The sequence below is a fragment of the Chelonia mydas genome, chromosome 10 (genome assembly GCF_015237465.2).
Source record: "Chelonia mydas isolate rCheMyd1 chromosome 10, rCheMyd1.pri.v2, whole genome shotgun sequence".
In the NCBI taxonomy this organism is placed as follows: domain Eukaryota; kingdom Metazoa; phylum Chordata; order Testudines; family Cheloniidae; genus Chelonia; species Chelonia mydas.
Window position 1 is genome coordinate 58,953,247 of NC_051250.2, and position 24,127 is coordinate 58,977,373.

Consider the following 24,127-nt stretch of genomic DNA (forward strand, 5'->3'; position numbering starts at 1 on the left):
GCCCCATTCGTTGTGGCTTTGACTTTCTGCCCTTGGCCCCAGCGAGTCTAATGCTGGCCATGCTTGGAGGACCCCCGAAGCCTGCTCACGGCCCCCAGGGGCCCTGGACCCCAGTTGAGAACCACTGTTTTAGTGAACATCCTGCTAACTGCCCAAATAGTTGAACTAATCTCTTCACTTCAGCTTCCCATGCAGTGTTAAAGACTTTCTTGCTTACTCCCACAAATACGCAAAATAAAACATGCAATTATTAACTTAGGCAAGTTTTCTTTCTGCAGCTCCCAACCTACTAAACAGCACCTCCTTCCTTTCAGATGGCCAAAAGCATGCTCCACTGTCATTCTGCAACTACTGAGGTGATAGTTCTAGTTCCTTTCTTCTGTTCAAGTGGCCTATGAATGGCTTGATTAGTCAGGAAAACAGAGGATAAGCTAGGTCTCTGGGATAAGTGGAGCAGTCTCCACACAATTAATGTCTATAGTGATTCTAAAGGCAACGTTTCCTTTATTCATTACTGTAAACAAAACTGAGTTCTGAAAGATCCTAGCATTGTGGACCTTTCTAGTCCACCCTGCATTTGTGTGTGAACCTGTCACTGTGGTCAACCAGGCCTTGGAGCATCATGGAGAAATACTGCTTACTCCAAGTTCTAGTGTGTGGGGGGGGGGGGGGGGGGGGGGGGGGGGGGGGGGCGGGGGGAATGATAGGCACACGGGTACCATCAGTTTCCCTGGTATAACTTGAGAAACCCCACATGGACAAGCCATCTGTCTTCTGAGCATTACAAAGCTTTATAACCCAGTGCAACAGTTCCTTATGCAAGGTATTACATGCCTGCATGACAGAGGCCCAAAAAGTCAACCTCCCTATGCCAAATTGGTTGGCTATACTGGTAACATTCAGGCCTGCTTTCAGATAGTAATGGTGAACCTCTTGTCCGTGGATACGGGGCACCACATGTGGTACATTATAGCTGCAGCTCTGGGGCTAGTTCAGCACATCTCACAGAAGATTGTCTTTGCAATCCTGAAATTCTCTCACCACTGCTGATCATCGCAGGTCTGCAGAACGACCCTTTCCCATCAATTGATGCTTGTTTCTTGGGTCCAGAAATGGCACTGTATGATGTGAAGCTACAGCAGGAAAACTTGTGTTACAGCAGTTGTTTGGAGTCATCCTTGTGCTTCTTCCTCCACTGCTGCTGCCATGTCGGTGGTACAGCAGACAAAGTCCAAAACAGAAGTCACCTGCCTCCAAGAGCTCAAATGAAGCCCAGACTGTATTCTCAGTTGTCGGCATAGCAGTGCAGAGTACTGTTGGGTCCAGGCTGACACACAGCAATTTTTAAAATGGCGCTAGCTTACCCAGAAAGAGAGGATGCACGGGATGGAGAGCGCAATCAGGGTTTTGGGTTTTTTTTTTTTTTTTTTAATTTGAGCCCATGTCCCAGAATACCACCGGCTTCTACCTGGCCTCTGCTATTCAACCCACAACGTGCAGTGAGAGAAATTCCAGAATGCATCAAGCTCAGCTGTGAAGCAAAGGACCATGGGATACCCTCCAAGAATGCCACACGCTCACTATGTGACAAACCCCTGACATGTACAGAATGATGCAAATTGAAAGAGGGGACAGCCATCCCATGTGCATGCTATTAATATGGCTTACACATTGCATATCAACTAATGTGTGTCAACTCAGTGTGAACTAACCCTTGCTTGTAGACAAGATCTTAGTGCATGGCAAGCCAGGGTGTGAATCTACAACGCAGTAGTCTGCTGCACACTAAGTCAAAGTATAAGCCCTGTTACCATGCATTTGAAGTTCTATAGTGCACTTTGACATACTAAATAGCAGTATATCAGAGAATGCTATAGAACTTGGTGCATAGTAGCAGGGTGCATTTGTCCAGTTAGTGCATGGCAGGCTATTGCTCTATACATTTACATCCTGGCTTGCAGCCTATTAAATATCCATGTAGACAAGCCCTCAATGGGCCTGTGTGGCAAGATACAGTAAATACAATTTCTAGAATCCAGTAGTTTGGAAATAGATATTTGTAACGTTTCTTTCTAGTTTTAATAAATACTGACAGGCACTGTATATTACCTAACAGAGCAAGTGTTCAAGATTCCTTTCATGTCTCACATTAAAGGATTGTTTTTAGGCTTGGTATTGCTATCTATGAAGAACCAACCAAAGTAAATACTTTTCAAGTACATGCGACAGTATAGGTAAAATTGACTTGAAATCCTTCCTATTAGATATTAAACATATTACTGAATAAAAACTTTATGGTACATATGGAATTAATATTTTTAGAGTATTGTTGTCATTCAGTTTTGGCTTTTATATTTTCATGAGAATTGTTTTGTGAATTATGTAAAAACCTTTTTGAAATTTGTATAAATCAAATTTTTGCTATCCTAATTTACCACTACCATTTCTCATAATGTATATTATCTCATTATCTCATGATGTATATTATCATTTTATTAAACAAATTGCAATAGCAGAACTTTCTTGATTTAAAGTATAAATCAACCAAATAATTCTTTGTAGTATGAAATGGAAACTATCTGGGGCCACTTTGGTGGCTCATGAAAAGTTGTTCATTCTCGTCAGACTTACAAGGAACATTGATGTCTGGGTGTTTTAGTAAAAAGAATGTTGGTTTAAAAGGGATCCATTGAGCTCTTATTTTCTTAAGTGGCAATAGTCCAGATCCATGTTTGTTTTTGTTTTGGCTTTTTTTCTGTTTTCAGTTGATACCTTATGTTCCTCCAATAAAAACTATACGCTTTTACATCTCCCATACAGCCATAGACTTGTGTATGAAGACTAGTTTAATGTGCAACTGGTCAAATATTTATGCAGGAAAAACTAAGCATGTTGAGTTTCTGCTTTTTGTGGTACAAGCACAGAAATGTTTATTTTAATAACGAAAGCTGGTTGAGAAAATCCCTTACTTGAACACTTTGGTCTTGTACAAGAGCTTCTTAGAAAGTTACTATGAACAATGTAGTAATTAACCAGAGTGCGGGTGTTGGGTGTTTCTTCGTTTTTGTTTTTTTTAATGATGTGATATACTGGAGCACTTTGAGGACAATCTTAGGATGTTCAGCTAGACAAACCAACCCCAATTAAGTTTAAAAACAGATTTTATGCACTTCATGATGGTAAATGAAGACATGTCCAGAAGCCTCACTGTTAACTTGGACTTCAGACTTATGAACTTCAAGTAATCAAACAGATGAGAATGAATATACTTTACATGTTTAATTGTCGGGTTTCAGGATGATTAGCTTATTTTCTTCCAACAGCTTTTCTCATTAAGACTCACTTTGTCATTGTATTAGAGTCCTTTAAGGGTTGTCTGAGAATGTTGAGCAGCTGTCTTGCGTCCTCATGTACTTTTAACTCTGGTATTGGTAAAATCTTAAAAATGGATGTATTTTATGTTGATTTATACCGGGGGCTCTTAAACTGGGGGTCAGGAACCCCACAGGGGGTCACAAGGTTCTTATATGGGGGGTTGCAAGCTGTCAGCCTCCACCCGAAACTCTGCTTTGCCTCTAGCATTTATAATGGTGTTAAATATATAAAAAGTGTTTTTAATTTATAAGAAGGGGTCGCACTCAGAGGCTTTCTATGTGAAAGGAGTCACCAGTACAAAAGTTTGAGAACCACTTATTTATACGCTTTTGGGTTGGCAAGCAGAAACTTTGAGTTTCTCTACTTGTCAAGAAATTAGTTCTTGCATTCAAGCGTCTGCTTTCCCTGCCTCTTCTGAAAGAAGTGGGTCCAAGCTCTCATGATACTGATATCTAAACAAACAGTTTAAAATCTACTGCCAGTGTATTATGTTAGCATATGTGATTTCTGGATTTCAGGGCTATTTTGGCATTTATTCTCTGAAGCCAGTGGCAGTCAGACTTGTTTATAAGAAGATGTGCTGCTAAAGAACACCCCTGCTACCTGATCCATGTATTAGTATGGACTCCTCTTGACCTCCAAACTACTAGTATCAGTAAAGAATTTTAATCTCTGGCTGGAAGAAAGCACTGCTAAAAGGTTGATTATCAAGGTTGGCATGCCTAAAATAGCAGGAGAGTGAGTACCAGAATGAAGTGGATAGCAATAAGCCATGCTGAAGAAAGACACTAGCAATGAGAGAGTTCTGTTTTTTAAAGTGTCAAGTAGAGTTGGGGTTTTTTGTTTTTTTTTTTTTTGGGGGGGGAGGGGGAAGGGAGGTTGGTCCCACGTTTTTTTGAAAAGGCATGTTTCATTTGAGGATTGCCAAGAACTTGACAAATATTAAAACTTCTCATGTTTGAGATAAGCATTTAACCCCTTTTTTTAAAAAATCAATTTGTAGGCAAAAGTGATAGCTATATTTTTTCCAGTAGCTCGTGGGTGTTACGATGTAAAAAGTAGCAGTGTTGCTTCCAGTTGGGAATGCAAGGAAGCTTCAGAGAGGAAAGCTGTTGCAGCACTTTCTCCCATACAAATTTGTGAACTAGGAAATGCTTTGCTCTAATAACTGATAATGAGAGATACACATTCAGTAATTTGAGGCTTTTGAAATCACGGGTCTCCCAGTTTGTAATACATTATCCTTTTAAGCTGGGCCCCAAGAACTAGTCATAAATTCTGTTTACCAAAATTTTTGTAATACTGATGAGTAGTATCATAAGCTAACTTACTGCATTCAGCAAAATTAAATGTTTCCTCTGTCAACAGCTCCCAAATCTAAAAACAAAATTGACAAACAGATCTGAAGAAGGAAGGTGTTAGGATTATTGATAAGGGAGGGAGCAATTGTTTGAAGAGGTACCAGTAGGTTTTAGAGGCAGAGATGTTTTATGAGGGCGTGAAGAGAGGTGTAGCCATGACACACAACATGGAGAGAGAAAGAGTGGCAATGGGAGACAAAAAGTGAAGGAAGAGGGTAAGTGGGGGAGTTCTATTAAGCTGATATTATGAGCACTGGTGGTAAGAGAGAGAGAAAGGAGCAGAGTAGCCAGTGTTGGAGAGCAAGTTAATTCATTCCTTTTTTTAAAAAAAAAATCGTAATGCCTTCTAGATGTTGTTTGGCTTAGTGCCTGCAGCTGGTGGTGTCTTTAGTTACATGACCTATATAAAATATTTTGTTGCCTTTGTAAGGCCTCTAGCACTAACAAACGCTGTCAAAACCCAAACTATAAGAGAACATAAAACAACACATGGTGTGCTGCAATGATACAGGGAATAATCATTGCGTAATCAGTTTTTTCTTCCTGTATTGTTTTCAATGGACCTTAGATTTATCCTAACTGTTCAGTGTCTGTTTAAAGTCTTACTTTCTTTGGAAGGACAGAATTGGCAATCAAGAGTAAACTGTACAAAATTATTACTTACTGTCAGTCACCAGACTTTGTACTATAAATAGGCTGATTCTGTGTGACACTTGATCATTGATGGCTTGTAAAGTAAGCACACTGTTGTGTTGCCACATTGACTAGCTGACATGATTGTAAAGATGCTAAAACTGTGCCTATGCTAATGTTAAGGGGCTTGCCATCTGCTGGCATAGCTTATTTAAAAATAGCACTGTCCTTGTGTGTAGACATATACCCATTATGTAAAAATGAGCAGAATTCACATCTTGGTTTCAAAAAGTTAATTGTGTTACATGACTTGCTAAAAGGAATCCTCTAATTTGATAGGTTTTGCTTCAAATTTAATATTAAATGTTTAAAATCTGTTTTTAATAATTTGTATGAAAGTGAAAAGCCTACAAAGGTTAAAGTTTAGACTGATTCTACACACTGTAAGACTTAACCTGTCCAATAATATATCTAGAAGTCTGGTACTTTGCCAGTGAATATGCCTCAGAGCAATCACAATTGGATGAAAATGACTCCTCAGAGATTCTGCCATGTGGAATGGTGTTGCTGGTAGATGAATGAACAGAGTATAATGCTTTTTCTCCCCGCCCCCTTCTTGCAGCCTGGCTTTAAATATAGACTGGTTCACACTGCAAAACTGCTAAATGTGTCAAGTAGTGTGACAGTCTTGATTGGCAGAAGCAGAGATTGCAAGTCAACATTGAAGTGTGAGAGTAGTGGGTAAATTTGTACCAGCCTATATATATGTGACTAGTTCCTAAGATCTGTTTCTCATCTTCATTAGTACTTGTCAATTTTAAGTTGGTGTGGCTTTAAACTGATACTTCTGTCTGAAAACATTAACTATTGTGTAAGTAACACTGTAGTCTGTTATGGTTACTATTACTAGTATGACTGAAATTAGAATTTTTATTTTGTTTCTTAGTTTATTTGCATTTGACAGCATTCAGTATGTCCATTTTACATTTTTCCCTGGATGTAAGTCACATAGCTGGAAGGGAAAGCAAAATCTAAAAACGGGGGGAGAGATCATAAAACCATATTGGTGTGGGATAGACGTAATACCTGAAACAATTACTAACTTGATCTCTTTGAAACAAAAAATTTAGTTTTCAAGTTGGTCTCCCTTTTAATAGCAAACCTTCCATTCCACTACAAACTAATTCTTCAATTTAAAAATTGGATGGCTGCATTTGTATGAAAATCTAGCATGAAATTCAGGAAACTGTTCCTTTTGTTCTCTTCTCTAAAAGTTTCAGTATCAGATTTCCAAATCTGATTCTAAAACTAGATAAGAAACCTTTCATTGAACTTACTTTTTTGGCATCATCAAGAAAGCATACAAGTTTTTGAATGAAATAGCGTGTGTGTGTGTGCGCGCGTGTGAGCGCACACACACACAATGTCCTTACTTAACTTTCAGCTCTAGACAGACCCCAAGTGTTTAAGCTTCTCTTCTCCTCTCTACTAAACAGATGGCTTAAGATAGACTCTGATTTTTCCAACTTCTGAAATAAATAATGCATAGCTTCCTTCATTCATCCTTCCTTCATGCTAATTCCTTGCTTTTAATGCCTTATTAAATAGTGTGTTGCTATTAACGTCATCAACAGGAAAAAAGGTCATTCATAATTTCAAATTTCATTGTGAATTTGTAGCCTCTACATCCCAATATTCTACTTTAAGTCACCATTCTGGATTCTATTTGATATCAGGAAGGGGAACCCTATTTATATTTCACGTTATCCTCTTAAATTGAGCAGGCCTCTTACGTTTGTGGCAATTTCACCTGCAGTCTTGTGTTCCATGTCTCTCCGAATGAAACTCTTTTATAGCAGTTGGGCTAAGGGCCAGATTTTGAAAGTTATTTAGGTGCCTAATGGGATTTTTAAAAATGCCTATACACCTAACTCCTATTGATTTCACACTTAGGCACTAGTCTGCACCTTTCGACTCCTACATACCTTTAAAAATCTGGCCTTAAGTCTATAAAGCTGAAATCTGAACAAGCTGCCTGAATCTGTAAAATGGTCTGAATTAGACATTCTGGGTTCAAGCTTGATGGTAAATAGTAATTTCTTGCTTATAGTCCAGAAAGTTGCCTAAAATGTAGTTTCTCTTCACAGTATAAAGGGCTCAGTGGGTATTTACCAAGCTATGATACAAGTAGAATCTTGCTTCATTAAGAGGTGGATCTCTGAACATGCTTTAGAGATCTACAGTAACCCAATTTAGGCCAGAAGCCTTTACTTCCTTTCATACACTTAAGTGTCTGTTCAGTTGAATTTTATTCTAGTGGAACATCCATCTCTCCTTAGGCTCTTCAGTAACTTCAGGTAAATTGCATTTCTGATTGGTTTAACCAGAATCAACTTAACTTAGGTAGCATTTCTCATAATGCTAAAGGCAGATTTCTACAAGCTATGGAGTTTCAGCACACAGCACTCATACTGTTTTTGTGTTGCATTTGCTTCCTTTCTCTTTAAAGTTTGTTTCATGACTAGGCCGTGAGCTGCTTTACAAGTATGGAACATACCTGATACAGTTCTAATACTAATGGTTAGCCCTGTGGTGAGTTGATTTGAGCCAATTTTGCAGCTTTTTCCAAGTTGCTTTGTTAGAGGTCAGAAATGGGTTTGTGCCCTTTTTAAAAGACTCACTGTAAAGCAACATACTAACATGTATGTGATAAATATGCGTGTAGTAGTCCTTTATTCGCTTTGGAAATTAGAGATACAAGTTGGGTGAGGTAATATCTTTTATTGGACCAATTTCTGTTGGTGAGAGAGACAAGCTTTCGAGCCACACAGAGCTCTTCTTTGAAGAGCTTGTCTCTCTCACCAAAGAAATTGGTCCAGTAAAAGAGATTACCTCACCCACCTTGTGTCTCTACTATCCTGAGACCGACATGGCTATAACTACACTTTTGCAAATGTCAGGCATATAGATTCTCCTCTTTGTCTTGCTTGCAGGCCTCCCTTTTGAGAGTTCTCTCCCGTTAATTGAAGTGGTGGGCATATTGAATCTATTAAAGCTTTTTTTTTTGCTCCTTAAACTGTGGGGCGTTGGTTAAATTCTAGCTTATAGTTTTTCCAAAAGGGTGTCCAGGACTGCTTTAAATTGAGCAGCTATCTCTGCAATACACCGTCACTCCACTGGGGCTGCAGATGTTTCTTCTTCACTTTCTGCAATGCTGAAAAGTTCTGCTGGTTTTTATCCCTGCTGTCTGATTAGTTTTTGCCCCAGTCTGAGAAATTTTCAGTTTTGGTGCAGATCTCTAAAGAGTAAAGTAGCTACAAGAGTTAAAACTGCAAGTGAGCAGGAGTTTGAGAGGTACACTTCTACTCCACCTAGAACACTGAGAGTTGTCACACAGTCTAATATTTGAAAGCCCCTCTATAATGGGAGCTAAAATAGTAAACCACAGTAATAAGGAAACTCCGAGGTTAAGAGGAGGCTGAGTTCAAAGCGAACACCGATCTGCTTTTAATATTGCAGACCTGCAAGACAATAGTCTAAAAACTCTAAATACTACTGCTTGCTACAGTAAACGTTAATGAGATGGATGCAGTTTCTCCAGCTTCTTGGAAAATCAAATAGATTAGGGAACAAAATATTGGAAAACTTAAGTGTGTTCTCTTGAAAATTTCTTCCCAGCAAGAGTAACTTTTTTTTTTCATGGCATAAGTACTGGGTTGCATACAGAGGCTCTGAACACTAAAGCATTCTGTTAGAGAATCTTCTAATCACATTAAAATATATTTTAGGTGCTCTGTAGATCAAAGAATGAGAACCTAATGGCCTGATCCAAAGCCTATAGAAATCAAAGGACTGCTAGTGACTTCAGTGGGTTTTAGTAAAGGCACTAAGGCTGGTTGCATTGTATTTGGAAGTATCTTAAACAGGAGTTTGTGGTGTAGGCCAGAACTTTTTCCAAACTTAAAAACTGAATTTGAATTACTTAATGATGGTGACACTTTTGCTTATGATTTGATGATTTTGAAAATATTCAATTTATATTTCCAGGAAAGGCATTAATACCAAAAAGCAAGCACCATATTAATTTTCGTTGTTAGTTCATTCATATGAAAATAATTATACTAGTTGAATGGGACAGTGTTCATTTCATATCCTTCAGTAACTGTGCTGAGGACTAATTGTGTAAACTTGTTTTTGTTTCTCTTTGTTCTAGATGAAATGTATTGCTTAAGTTGTGAGTTCTCCACCCAGTGAGGAGAATGTCATGAACAGGTGTCTGGGGGTTACAGCCGCCCTGACCTTCCCATTTTGAGAGGGAGGTTTACGGCTAGCGTAAATAGTTTATGTGCAGTGGTGACTAGCTCTGCTTCAGTAACCAGCATGCATCATTCAGCATGCTCTCATAGCTGAGCATGGGTAGGTTATTGAAGCATGCTCATTGGATATTTGAGTTCAATAGATACTTGCTCCGTCAGTGGGAGGGTACATGACTAACATTCCATTAAGAATAAAAGTAGACCCAGTGTAAAGAAAGTACGAAAAGAAAGCATTGTCTAATGGTTAAGGCTGTTGAATGCCACCCTAGGGAACTGGATTCTATCTCTGCCTCTGTCAGAGTTCCTGTGTGATGCTGGGCAAATCACTTGAACCAAACCCTTCACAGGTGCTCATTAACTGTGTGGTCCTCATCTTCTGGGTGCCCAGCCTGAGACCCTGGTGTAGGGTGACCAGATAGCAAGTGTGAAAAATGGGGACGAAGTGGGGGATAATGGGCGCCTCGCCTGTATAAGACAAAGCCCTGAATGTTGGGACTGTCCCTATAAAATTGGGACATCTGGTCACCGTACCGTGGGTTTTGATTTGCAGAAGTGTTGGGCACTCTCAGGTCCAACTGAAGTCAATGGGAGCTGTTCCTTGAAGATGCCAAGACCCATATAATGTTGAGCACTCTGAAAAATGAGGCTGTAGGCATTCTAGGTTTCTAGTTCAGTCTCATTGCCCAGACAGTCCCAATTTCTTTTCCTGGTATTTCCCCCTCCTTCCCCAAAATCCAATCTTTGTCTCAGCAGGCTCCCACTCTACTCCTTTTTCTTCCTCCGTGGGCTGGCTTTTGTCCCTTCTGCATTTGCATCAGTTTCCTCCTCCACAGAACTTAAGTGCCACTGGGAAGGTGATGTGTGTCAGTAAGAGCACAGGAAAGACAGGCTCCCTGATCTCAGTTCCAGTACTAAGCCCAAAGCAGACATTACAAGGGAAACTCTGGTTTTATTCCTGGGCTGGAAGGAGTATGCTCATTTTATGTGTGGGGATGTTGTAGGAGCTGTCTGGTCAGCACTAGGACCTGTAAAGAGATGGAACATGCTCATTGAGGAATGAATTGATGTTCGCTGCTAAAAACTAAAGTCTCTGAGCTTATGCAAACTGATTTTTTTTTCCCCCCAGAGGTCAGATTTGGGTGGATTTTCATGGGATGGCAAAAGGCACATCTCTGCAAGTGGATGGGCTTAGTGTCAAATTGCAAATCCTTGCTCCAAAGTTGTCCAAAGAAAAGGTCACCAGAACTTAACATGGGTAAAACATATTTTCCCCTAACCTCATTCTCAGAAATAGCTGAATGGAAAATTTCAGCAAAAACCAATCAATTTATGCCTGTGGCAGACACCTGGCATATAAGCTTTCAGCCCATGTGGTTAAAATTTGCCAGTTATAAGGAACTGAAAACAGCGTCTTGTAATTGGCAGTATCAGGCAACCTTAATAGGCTGTGCTATCGGCCCCATCTATAATTGTTTCAAGTGGTGTTGTGTATACTAAGAGCCCATCCGTTTTTACTGATTGAGGGGGTGAGCAGGGAACTGGCTTGACTTCCAAGAGTCCTTTAAATCAGTACTTCCATTAGGTATGATAAAAGATGTCAGGCTTGAGGGAGGGTATTGGAAGAGAGGGTAGTAAACATTTATATCTGAGTTTTATACAATCTACATTACATAGGATAACTTCAAATTCTTAGAATTCATTGCAGTATTAGGGCTTTCCATGAGCTACAGACAATATCTTATGGGTTTATCGCTTCATAACGTTTTTCACGATTTAAAACTTTTCCTTTTTTTTTTTTTCCCCAGACAAGAGATGACTTCCTAGGTCAAGTGGATGTTCCTCTTCATCAATTACCGGTTTGTATTTAAGATGACCTAAAGCAATCCTGTTGGCATACACAATTATGTATTATTCATTGGGACAAATGTATAGTATCAATATACTTTATTAAATTCTGCCTTTTCTAATCTTTTGGCACAGATCTATCTCAGAACTAAAATAATGCAACCTAAACAATGTTATGCTTAGGTAGGGGCTTCTACTAATAAATATGAGTTCTCTTACTCTTTATTCCTGAAGAAACTAAGGTTTGATGTTCACACCCTAAAGCAGGGGTTAGCAGCCTTTCAGAAGTGGTGTGCTGAGTCTTCATTTATTCACTTTAATTTAAGGTTTCGCGTGCCATTAATACATTTTAATGTTTTTAGAAGGTCTCTCTCTATAAGTCTATATATTATATAACTAAACTATTGTCGTATGTAAAGTAAACAACGTTTTCAAAATGTTCAAGAAGCTTCATTTAAAATTAAATTAAAATGTTGATCTTATGCTGCCGGCCCGCTCAGACCGCTGCCAGCCTGGGGTTCTGTTCACCTAGGCTGGCAGTAGGCTGAGCGGGGCCTGCAGACGGGACGCCGGCTGGCAAGGGGCTGGCAGCCAGAACCCCAGACCGGCAGCAGGCTGTGGGGCTGGCAGCCACGATCCCAGACCGACAGTGGGCTGAGCGGCTCAGTCCGCTGCCACTCAGCCCGCTGCCAGTCTGGGGTTCTGTCCGCCGGCTCCTGCCAGCCAGGGTCCCAACTGCCGGCCCTGCTCAGCCCACTGCTGGTCTGGGATCCCGGCCCTGCCCACATAGAGCGGGTACCTACCTTCTCCCTGGTTCTAGCCCTTTCTCTTTCTCTTTCTCTTTCTGCACTGAGCTGAGGGTGGGAGTGCACTGAGCACAGGGCTGGGGGTGAAGGAGCAGGTTGGGGTGTAGGGTCTGGCCAGGAGCTACAATAAGGGAGGGGGCTCAGGGTTGGGACAGGAGGTTTGGGTGTGGAGTGCTTACATGGGCAGCTCCCATTTGGTGCATGGGGTGCAGGCAGGAATGTGGGGGGCAGGTGCAGGAGCTCCCATTTGGTGCTGGGGGGGTGCAAGAGTCAAGGTATGGGGGGGCTGGGTATGTGTGGGGGGTGCTGGATTAAAGACTGGGGTCGTGGGGGGTGCAGGGGTCAGGGCAGGAGGCTGGGTGTGTGAGGGAGGTTCCTGGGTCAGGGTAGAGGGGTGAGGGGTGCCGGGGTCAGGGTAGAGAGCTTAGGGGGGGCGGGGTGCTGGAATCAGGGATGGGGTGTGGGGGGATGCTGGAGTCAGGGCAGAGGGCTGGGTGTGTGTGAGGGGGGTCAGGGCAGAGGGGTGTGGGCTAGAGTCGTGGGGGTGCTCCCAGCTCCCTGCCCAGAGCAGCTCACGGCAGGGGGCTGGAGGGGATATGCCCTGATTTCCCCTTCCCCAAGGCCCCCCCCCATCTCTTCTCCGTCTCCTCCCTGGAGTAGCCAGCACCCTGTGGCTCCGCTTCTCCCCTCCCTCGCAAGGGCCATCAGCTGATCGGCAGCAGGGAGGGAGAGGAGGAGGGGCAGGAACCCAGCATGGCGGGGGAGGGGCGGAACCTTGCCTGCACTGCAGCAGCAGCTAGCAGGACCAAGCTTCTTCACCCTGCCCCAGTGGGGGGGCGGAGAAGAGCGAGCCGGGGCAGGCAGGATTTTTAATGGCACGCTGCTGCCTGCCAGGGTCCCGGGCTGGGTTCGGCAGCGGGCTGAGTGGGGCCTGTGGCTGGGACCCAGCAGGCAGCAGTGTGCCGTCTTTGGCACGCGTGCCATAGGTTGCCGACCCCTGCCCTAAAGATTAGACTGACTCTTGTTGTTTTCTTATTTCTCATTCTAGCTTCCTGTAAGGTACAGAGGAGATTTAGAGGGCTTTCTTTTTGGTTACTCTTAATTTTAAACATCTTTATTTTTAAATATCCTTTTTTGCTGAAAACAGACAGAAAACTGGCACAGTAAGAAATACAACTGAAGTAATCTAGCTGTGTACCTTTTTTTTATTTTTCAGTTTTCATCCATTTGCAAAACCATTCAGCTTTAAGGAAACTTATGCAGCAAAATTGGGGATGGGAGGAAAATAAATTCAGATGAATGTTTCCACTTGCATATAGTGCCTTCATCCAAAGATCAGAAAACTTCACAAATTGCTAAAGAAATCTTGAAGCAGCCTTTTTAAAGTGGGAAAACTAAGACAGAGAACCCAGCCAAGAGCAGTTGTTCTCCTTCCTCTCTTGACGAGCTGTGCTGAACTTCCCAGAGTGGGAAGGCCTAAGTAGAGGTTTAGGCTTCACAGTAATCCCAGCCACATGGGATGGGGCAGGAAGTACAATGTTTGTGGTGCTGTCTCAAGGGGAGACATTCCCATCAGGCGGGAACTGAGGAGGCAACAGCATTTCCCACAGTTCTTTGGATACAAGTGAAATCAGACTTTTTTTTTGCCCTTCCAGTTTGGACTCTGTGTATTCTTCTTTGCTGATTCGCTGTTAGTTTTGACCTTTTCTAACCCATCTTCCTCTGTAACTCTGTATGTTCTCCATTCTCAGTCTTTCCTTTCCTATTCTTCAATGTCACATGTACTTCCTTTTCCTACTCCTTTGCTCAGCCACATAACAGGTTTTTTAAAATAAAAGACTGGAATTAACATTTGCCAGCAGTCATTCTGACTGTGTAATTGACTTATCCCTTTCTTTCACTCATTTGATAAGCTTTGAGTCGGACTGTCTTATACAAACACATAACACCAAAATACAAGGAGACACCAATATTAACTGAAGCCATTGGGTGCTACCTAAAGACCATAAATAATCCACACTGCAGATTGATCAGAGTCAGCAGTAGAATCCTAGACCTACACCTGCATAGTCAAGGATTTGTTATATTTATAGAAATACAAATATGAGAAACAATGGTGCTACCTTTTTTCTTTTTTTAAAGTAAGGCAAAATACAATGAGGACTACAAAATGCTGCAGGCCCTTGAGGCTTTGCAGGTTCAAGGTAAGAGATGAGGAATCTCCAACTCCCAATTTACTCAAACAAAGAAAAGGTTGACAGGTTAAATTGAGTTTCACATAGGAGAGAAACATTTTAAAATGCATAAACCTAGCCTTTACTTAATCTTTCTTCTGCTCCTTTTCCCTCTTCATTCCTAGTCCCTTCTTCCTCATGATTTTCCCTCTTTCCCATCCCCACTTGTGTCCCAGTCGCACTGAAAATATTATTATTTCACTGAACCACTTTTTGGAAAATATGCTCAGCAACCACGTGTTAGCTGGTCATTGTGGATAAGTCAAAAGCATGTTTACAGTTCTAAAGCCCTCCTTCTAGACCAGATCAAGATCTAGTTCTTCAAATGCTACCTATGAATAAAAGGAGTGTGTTCCATATAGCAAATATAACAATGCATTCCTGTTCACCGTGAAGGTAAAAAGAATTCTCAAATTTTGTGCCCTTAGACACTTTATCCTGTTCCCCCCCCCCCCCCATCTATAAAATGGAAATACCACAACCATGGGAGGTGAGAATTAACTGACTCTAAAATTCTTTAGACCAGTAGCTGCATGGCCTTAGCTCTAAATTTGAGGAGTATATTGGAATACTGGGCACATAACTGATTTATTACTGATGTCAATAGTACTAAACTACCCTCAAAAGAATACCATGATGAATACATGGGAATACCATGTTATCCCATGTATTCTTGGGATAACAAGAATTATGCCCAAGCCTGTGTCTCAAGTTCCAGTTAGAAAGAAGACACTTTGCTACTGGAAAAACTGAGTTTAGAGTACTAGATACAATGCTGTATAGGACATGGTGGCCTTTGTTTTTGAGGAGCTGCTAGCCAGCTCCTCTAGTGAAGAATGAATAGACAAAAGGAAGAATGCACAATGGAATTTATTATAACAGAGCACTGTATAGTATGATCATCCTTACCAATGGAGAACTTAAAGTTCTAGGGTTATGTCTTCAGTGAGTGTAAATCCAGTTTCAGAGTAGCAACTGTGTTAGTCTATATCTGCAAAAAGAAAAGGAGTACTTGTGGCACTGTAGAGACTAACAAATTTATTTGAGCATAAGCTTTTGTGAGCTACAGCTCAAAGCTTATGCTCAAATAAATTTGTTAGTCTCTAAGGTGCCACAAATACTCCTTTTCTTTTTGTAAATCCAGTGTAGCTGCATTGACTTCAGTGGAGCTATGCTGATTTAGGATGAAGTAATAGTAATAGAATTGAGGATCCGGCCCTCAAATCACTTAAAGATGCATAGACTTAACTCCGATTCACTTTTATGCGAGTTATACAAATGCACTCAGAATAGGCCCCATTGACTTCTGCAGTTGCTGATTTGTACATTAAAAAGTAGGGCTGTTGATTAATCGCAGTTAACTCATGTGATTAACTCAAAATTAATCATTATTAAAAAAATTACCATGATTAATCGCAGTTTAAATCATACTGTTAAACAATAGAATACCAATTGAAATTTATTAAATATTTTGGATGTTTTCCCACTTTCATATAGTATTGTGTTGTAATTGAAATCAAACTGTACATTATTACAAATGTTTGCACTGTAAAAATGATAAACGAAAGAAATAGTATTTTTCAGTTCAGCTCATTCAAGTATTGTAGTGCAATCTTTGTCGTGAAAGTGCAACTTACAAAATGTAGATTTTGTTTTTGTATGAGAATTGTATGTCCCCTGGTCTATTTTACCTGCATTCTGCCACATATTTCTTGTGATAGCAGTCTCGAATGATGACCCAGCACATGTTCATTTTAAGAACACTTTCACTACAGATTTGACAGAACACAAAGAAGGTACCAATGTGAGATTTCTAAAGATAGCACTCGACCCAAGGCTTAAGAATCCGAAGTGTCTTCCAAAATCTGAGAGGGACGAGGTGCGGAGCATACTTTCAGAAGTCTTAAAAGAGCAACACTCTGATGCCGAAACTACAGAACCCCAACCACCAAAAAAAGAAAAAGAAAGAAAAGCAGCCTTCTACTGGTGGCATTTGACTCAGATAATGAAAATGAACATGCATTGGTCCACACTGCTTTGGATTGTTATCAACCAGAACCCATCATCAGCATGGGTGCATGTCCTCTGGAATGGTCGTTGAGGCATGAAGAAACATATGAATCTTTAGTGCATCTGGCACATAAATATCTTGTGGCTCCAGCTACAACACTGCCATGAGAACACCTCTTCTCACTTTTAGGTGACATTGTAAACAAGAAGCGGGCAGCGTTATCTTCCTCAAATGTAAACAAACTTGTTTGTCCAAGCAATTGGCTGAACAAGAAGTAGGACTGAGTGGACTTGCAGGCTCTAAAATTTTACATTGTTTTATTTTTGAATGCAGTTTTTTTTGTACATAATTCTACATTTGTAAATTCAACTTTCATGATAGAGATTGTACTACAGTACTTACTTTAGGTGAATTGAAAAATATTATTCTTCTTTGAGTGCTTGCTCATATCGATTCCAATTAGGTGTGTGCGTGCCACGTGCATGATCATCGGAGGATTTTTACCCTAGCAACACTCGGTGGGTTGGCTGAGGCGTCCCCTGGAGTGGCGCCGTCATGGCGCCGGATATATGCCCCAGCCGACCCAGCACCCCCTCAGTTCCTTCTTACCGCCCATGACTGTCTTTGGAACTGTGAAGCGCAGCATAGCTGATCTCCACTCGCCCTAGCATTCGCTTTAGTACGTGATAATAGTTTGTGATTAGTTGTTAGTAGTTACTTAGTATAGTTAGATTTAGTTTACTTTGGGGGGGGGGAAACGGGGTTTTCTCCTCTCTCCCCTGTCCCGGTACTGGGGCCCATGCCTGGGTCTCTGGGCTTCAAACCCTGCTCGGCTTGCCTGAAGCCGATGCCAACAGGAGACCCTCACGACTCTTGCCTAAAGTATCTGGGGGAGTCCCACCAAGTGGACAGGTGCTTGCAAAACCTTCAAGCCGAGGACCAAAAAGGAGCAGGACTTTAGGCTGAAGCAGCTCCTTATGGAGGCAGCACTTAGCCCGGTCCCTTCCTCCATGCACCAGGACTCGGCATAGTCTTCGGTGCGGAGTGCCCCTGCGGCACCGACTGGTCCAGCAATGCGTTCAGACTTTGCTAAAGACTCACGGCACCAGGTCTCCCCGGCACCTCCACCACTACGGCACTGGTCCCTATCTCCGGGCCAGAAGAAGCAGCAGCCCAAGCAGGTGCCAACTGCTTCTTTTTTGTTGGTTCGACAGCCACCAACACTTCCCGTACCGCAGTTGGAGCCGCGTCCATTGCCGGAGCGCACAGGACAAGTAACGGCTCCTGCACCGTCGACTCCAGCACCCCAAGGGCCGTCGAGTCTGGTGCATGTAAGCTCCGTAGTGCACACCACGGTTGAGCTGAGACTGCTCTCCACACCAGAGACCTTTTCAACAGCGAGGGACTTGATCATGCTCACAGAGCCGACTCCTCTGCAGCCGGCGGCACCTCGGGTGCGGATGGTGACGTCGAAAGGAAAACAATCCCTGATACGACTGCCGTCGCCAAGTGAAGCAAAATGGCACTGGTGCTGGGACCAAGATCGTGATGGTATGCCCAGGGGGTCCAAAAAGACCACTGTGGAGGTCCTTGGCCCGGATCCTGGCCTTCGTCCAGCTCACAGAGATCCGAATCGCAGTACGGCCGGTATCGATCGGACTCCTGGCACTGCTCCTGGTACCAGTCAGAGCAGCACTTGACCCAGAGCCAATCCCGGCACCTATCTCGCAGGAGGTCACCATCGAGAGCCAGATCAGGCTCCTGGTACCGATACAACCGCAGGCACCGATCGACGTCTCGGTACCGTTCTGCATCACAGCACTGGGGGACTCTGCACCGACACGTACGGCACTGCCTTGGCTGTCTCTTTCCACCTCTACGTCATCATGCTCACAAGGTGGCTACCAGGACCAGGGCGAGGATGGTGCAGGCCAGTGGCTGAATGAAGGCCAGGACCCGGGCCAAGGACCTCCACAGTGGTCTTTTTGGACCCATTGGGCATACCATAAGGCCCAAGTGGTTCCTTCGGGGCTTCCCGTTCTGCCCCTTCAGAGCCCCAAGTACCAGAGGACACTGTGTCTCACGCCCACCCCCACCCCCCACCCACCTCTGGGGGGTTCTGAGATGGCTGCTCCAGCACCAATACAGGCCCACACTCCTAGCGTGGTGGACCTTGGGCAACAAGATCCTCCACAAGAGGACCTCACGCAGGATCCCTTAGTCCCGGGGGTATCTTCCTCATCCTCACCTGATGAGGCAGTGGCGGGGACTACAGTTTCGAGCCCTCCTCCTATGGACCTTCGCGCCCACCAGGAACTGCTCCGCAGGGTGGCACACAATATGAACCTCCAGGTAGAGGAGGTGGTGGAGGTAGAGGACCCTGTGGTTGACATTCTGTCGGCGGAGGCACCATCCAGAGTGGCCCTCCCTGTCATACGGAATATACAGGCCAATGCCAAGACAATCTGGCAGTCACCAGCCTCTATTCCACGTATGGCCAAGGGGGTGGAAAGGAAGTACTTTGTCCCCTCAAAGGAATACGAGTACCTCTACACGCACCCCCAACCATGCTCCCTTGTCGTGGCTTCGGTCAGTGAGAAGGAACGGCACGGTCAGCAGGCCCCAGCGCCTAAATCAAAGGACTCTAGATGACTAGACTTGTTTGGGCACAAGGTGTACTCAGACGGAGGCTTGCAGCTCAGGGTGGCCAACAAGCCTCTCTGGACGAGGCGGACTCAGCAGCTAAGACCCTGGCCTCGGGCATAGCCATGCGCCGCATCTCATGGCTGCAGGTCTCTGGCTTACCACCAGAGTTGCAGCAGACCCTCCAGGACCTGCCCGTTGATGGCAAGGGCCTGTTCTCCGAAAAGATGGACTCAAGGCTGCAGAGTCTGAAGGACTCGAGAATTATCATGCACTCTCTGGGAATGCGTACCCCAGTAACACAGAGAAGGCTCTTCAGACCGCAGCCTTAGAGATCCTACCCTCCCCCTCGGCCAAGACAGGACTTCTTTAGAAGATGCAGCCAAGGTGGTAAAAGAAAACAAACTGAGCACCAAGCCAACCAAGTCCAGGGCCCTCCCAAACCATCAGCAGAACTTTTGAAGGTGCACCCGAGGATGGAGCACCAGTCTCCATTCAGGATCCTTCCCCGTCTTTCCAAAATAGTCTCTCCCATTTCCTCCTTGTGTGGTCTCACATAACATCTGATGGTTGGGTCTTACACACGGTGGAAAGGGGATACTCCATCCAATTTGCTTTTTCCCCCCCTTCCCACCCTCTTACCCCGTCCTTCTTCAGGGACCCTTCTCATGAGCACCTCCTTCTACAGGAGGTCCAATCACTCCTGGCTGTGGGAGCGATAGAGGAGGTTCCAAGAGAGTCAAGGAGCAGGGGTTTTTACTCCCATTACTACTTAATCCCCAAGGCCAAGGGCGGGCTTCAGCCTATCTTGGACCTAGGTGGACTCAACAAATTCATGGTAAAATTGAAGTTCCGCATGGTCTCACTAGGGACCATTATTCCTTCCCTAGATCCTGGAGACTGGTACGCCGCCCTCGACGTGAAGGGTGCATACTTCCACATTGCAATCTACCCAGCGCACAGACGTTTCCTTCGCTTTGTGGTCAATCAACAGCACTTTCAATTCACCGTCCTTCCTTTCAGCCTGTCTATGGTCCTCCAGGGTGTTTACCAAGTGCATGGCTGTTTTGGCTGCCTCCCTTCGTCGACAACAGATCCAAGTGTTCCCATATCTCGACGACTGGCTTATTTGGGGTCGGTCTAGGGATCAGGTGCAGGCTCATGTTCAGCTCACCATGAACATGTTCGATCGACTGGGCCTCCTGCTCAGTGTTGTGAAATGCACTCTGGTACCAACCCAGAGGATAGAATTCATAAGAGCAGTCTTAGACTCAGGCCTAGCCCAGGCACTTCTGCCAGAAGCACGCTTCCAATTCCTGGCGAACATCGTCCACAACCTGCAAAGCTTCCCGACCTTGACCGTGAAAACATGCTTATGCCTCCTGGGACACATGGCCTCTTGCACGTATGTGACCAGCACGCCAGGCTGTGACTATGTCCACTCCAAGCCTGGCTATCAATAGTGTACCGCCCAGGTCGGGACAGCTTGAGCACGGTCAGGGATATTAGCCTTTCTAGGCTGGCGGCTGGACCCCAAATCAGTGTGTGAAGGGGTGTCATTTTACACCCCACAGCCCTCCGTGTCCCTAGTCACGGATGCGTCATCCCTGAGATGGGGAGCCCACCTCGGGAACCTCGGTACACAGGGGCTATGGTCAGCAGGAGAGTTATCCCTGCACGTCAACGTATGGGAACTCAGAGCAGTGCGCCTGGCGTGTCAAGCATTCCGAGAGTGCATTCCAGGCCATTGTGTGGCAGTCCTCACAGACAACACAACAGCCATGTTTTACATCAACAAGCAAGGGGGAGCCCGGTCATCCCCCCCTCTGTCAAGAGGCCACTCATCTGTGGGAATTCTGCATAGCCCACTTGATCCATCTGGTGGCAGCGTCTCTCCCAGGAGTCCAAAACACCTTAGCTAACCACTCAGCAGATCATTCCAGGCTCACGAGTGGTCAGGTCACCTGGACGTCATCCACTCCTGTCTTCCTGAAGTGGGGCTTTCCCCTGATAGATCTATTCGCCTCTCATGAGAATCGGAAATGCCAGGTGTTCTGCTCTCTCCAAGGATGCTCTCCAGGTTCCCTGTCGGACGCTTTCCTAATACAGTGGAAGGATCACCTGTGCTACGCCTTTCCTCCATTCCCGCTAGTCCACAGGGTCCTGCTCAAGCTGCACAGGGACAGAGCCCATCTGATTTTAGTCACCCCAGCGTGGCCCAGACAGCACTGGTATACCACTCTCTTAGAGCTGTCGGTGGACACTCCAATTCCACTCCCGCTGTGGCCAGACCTGATCACTCAGGACCATGGACGACTCTGTTATCCCGACCTGCAGTCCCTCCACCTTACAGCATGGATTCTGCATGGCTAACTCAATCTGAGCTGCGCTGCTCTCGCTTGGTTCAGAAGGTCCTTTTGGGTAGCAGGAAGCCCTCTACCAGGTCCACGTATTTAGCCAAGTGGAAGCGTTTTTCCTGCTGGTGCACTCAGTCATACGTCCCTCCTACAGGTGTCAGTACCTATCATCTTGGACTACCTCCTGCCCTTAAAATAGCAGGGCTTGGCAATATCATCCATCAGAGTGTACCTGTCAGCTATTTCATCTTTCCACCTGGGCGAAAACGGGCGTTCAGTCTTCTCCAATCCCATGGTCAGCAGATTTCTCAAGGGGTTGGGGCACCTGTTCCCACGTATTCAGCAACCGGTCCCTACGTGGAATTTTAACCTGGTCCTCTCCAAACTTGTGGGTGCCCCATTCGAGCCAATGGCCACCTGCTCACTCCTGTACCTTTCATGGAAGACCGCCTTCCTCGTAGCTATCACCTCGGCGAGGCATGTGTCCTGAGCTCAGAGCACTCACATTGGAACCACTGTATACGGTGTTCTTCAAGGACAAGGTACAGCTGCGACCCCACCCAGCCTTCCTCCCTAAGGTGGTGTCCGCCTTCCATCACAACCAGGACATGTTCCTCCCTGTCTTCTGCCCGAAGCCGCACGCTTCTTGACGGGAACAACAGCTGCACTCCCTGGACATTCGCAGGGTCCTCGCCTTCTACATCGAGCAAACAAAACCTTTCAGGAAAACATTGCAGCTGTTTGTTGCTGTGGCAGACTGGATGAAGGGCCTTCCGGTCTGCTCCCAGCACATCTGGTCCTGGATCACATCATGCATCCATGTGTGCTATGACTTGGCTGGTGTCCCAACTATGCACCTTATCGCCCACTCCACACTGGCTCAGAGTTCATCCTCTTGCTTTCCTGGCAGACGTACCCATACAGGAGATATGTAGGGCAGCGACTTGGTCATCAGTGCGTACCTTCATCACCCACTATGCGATAATTCAGCAGTCCAGGGGTGATGTTGTATTTGGTTCAGCGGTCCTTCACTCTGTGACATCTCACTCCGACCCCACCGCCTCGGTAAGGCTTGGGAGTCACCTAATTGGAATCGATATGAGCAAGCACTCGAAGAAGAAAAGACGGTTACTCACCTTTGTAACGGTTGTTCTTCGAGATGTGGTGCTCATATCCATTCCAAACCTGCCCTCCTTCCCTTCTGTCAGAGTAGCCGGCAAAAAAGAACTGAGGGGGCGCTGGGTCGGCTGGGGCATGTATCTGGCGCCATGAAGGCGCCACTCCAGGGGGTGCCTCAGCCAGCCCACCTAGTGTTGCTAGGGTAAAAATCTTCCGACGATCGTGCACGTGGCTCGCACACACCTAATTGGAATGGATATGAGCAACACGTCTCGAAGAACAACAGTTACAAAGGTGAGTAACCGTCTTCTTTTTTTTAAACAGTGCAAATACTTGTAATCAAAAATAAATATAAAGTGAGCACTGTACACTTTGTATTCTGTGTTATTGAAATCCGTATGTTTTTTAAAATGTAGAAAACATCCAAAAATATTTAAATAAATGGTATTGTATTGTTTAACAGTGTGATTAATTTACTTTTTTTATCACTTGACAGTCCTTATAAAAAGTGATGGTAGAATGCTTCTTACTTTCAGAGACTGCTAATGAGTAATTTTTTAATACTGTATCATTTCTTTAACAGAAGTAATGAGCTTTTCAGGGCGATAGGTATTGGATATTCTGAAAAGACAATAACTTGATAGCTTTTCCTACTTACTGCACTAGAAAAGCCCTCTGGTCTTATTATTGCAACAAATAGTTGCAACTTCTTATTTTATTCATCTGACAAATTCCTCTTACCAGCGAAATTAATTTCTTTTGCTCTGTTAACGTCTTTAAAAGCTGAAAATCATTTCCATATGCAGCAGAATAGAGTTGTCTGTTACACTGTTACATTATCTTCATATTGATAATAGTCTGCCATCATTTGTTGTTAAGCTTGAGATAAAAAACTTCACTTTCAAAAATATGCTTATAAATATACATAAAATTAAACTTTCATATATGTAGTTTGCCTTTTAGACTGTTATTGATTGTGCAGTTATCTAGTTTGCATATGCAGTTTAGCTATCCATTTATGCAAATTTAACCCATTGTGGAGTGTGACTTAAACAATTTTTTTATAATCCTATTTTATGTTGGAGAGGGGCTGTCCTTTTGTTCTGTTTGTACAGCAGCTAGCCCAATGGGGTTCTGGTCCATGATAGGGGCTCCTAGGTGCTACAGTAAATACAATTAATAACATTGAAAGCGATACTTTATTTAATCCTTGATGTTCTTTCCCATGTTAAGTTATTTTCAGCTAACTTACTTTTTGCATTTCTGAGTTTGGACATGGAAAACGGTACCCCACAACCAATTAGTGCTAATAATGTTTTGCACTTGTCAGCCTGAGTAGTTATCATATAATCCAGAAATCTGTTTCTTCTAATTGTGCTATTTGCATTTTGTATAAACTTTACACTTTTCATGCAAATATTATAAGT

The 24,127-nt window shown here is 44.0% G+C and overlaps 1 protein-coding gene across 5 annotated transcripts in view; it reads left to right on the forward strand.

Annotated features, from left to right (window-relative positions):
* Positions 1-24,127, forward strand: part of NEDD4 (NEDD4 E3 ubiquitin protein ligase) — a 125,362-nt gene that overhangs the window by 70,417 nt on the left and 30,818 nt on the right. For all 5 annotated transcript variants that reach the window (XM_007056375.4, XM_027818800.3, XM_043523440.1 and 2 more), the window contains one exon: positions 11,491-11,541. In XM_007056375.4, coding sequence (XP_007056437.1) covers positions 11,491-11,541 — 51 coding nt within the window. The remainder of the gene's footprint in view (positions 1-11,490; positions 11,542-24,127) is intronic.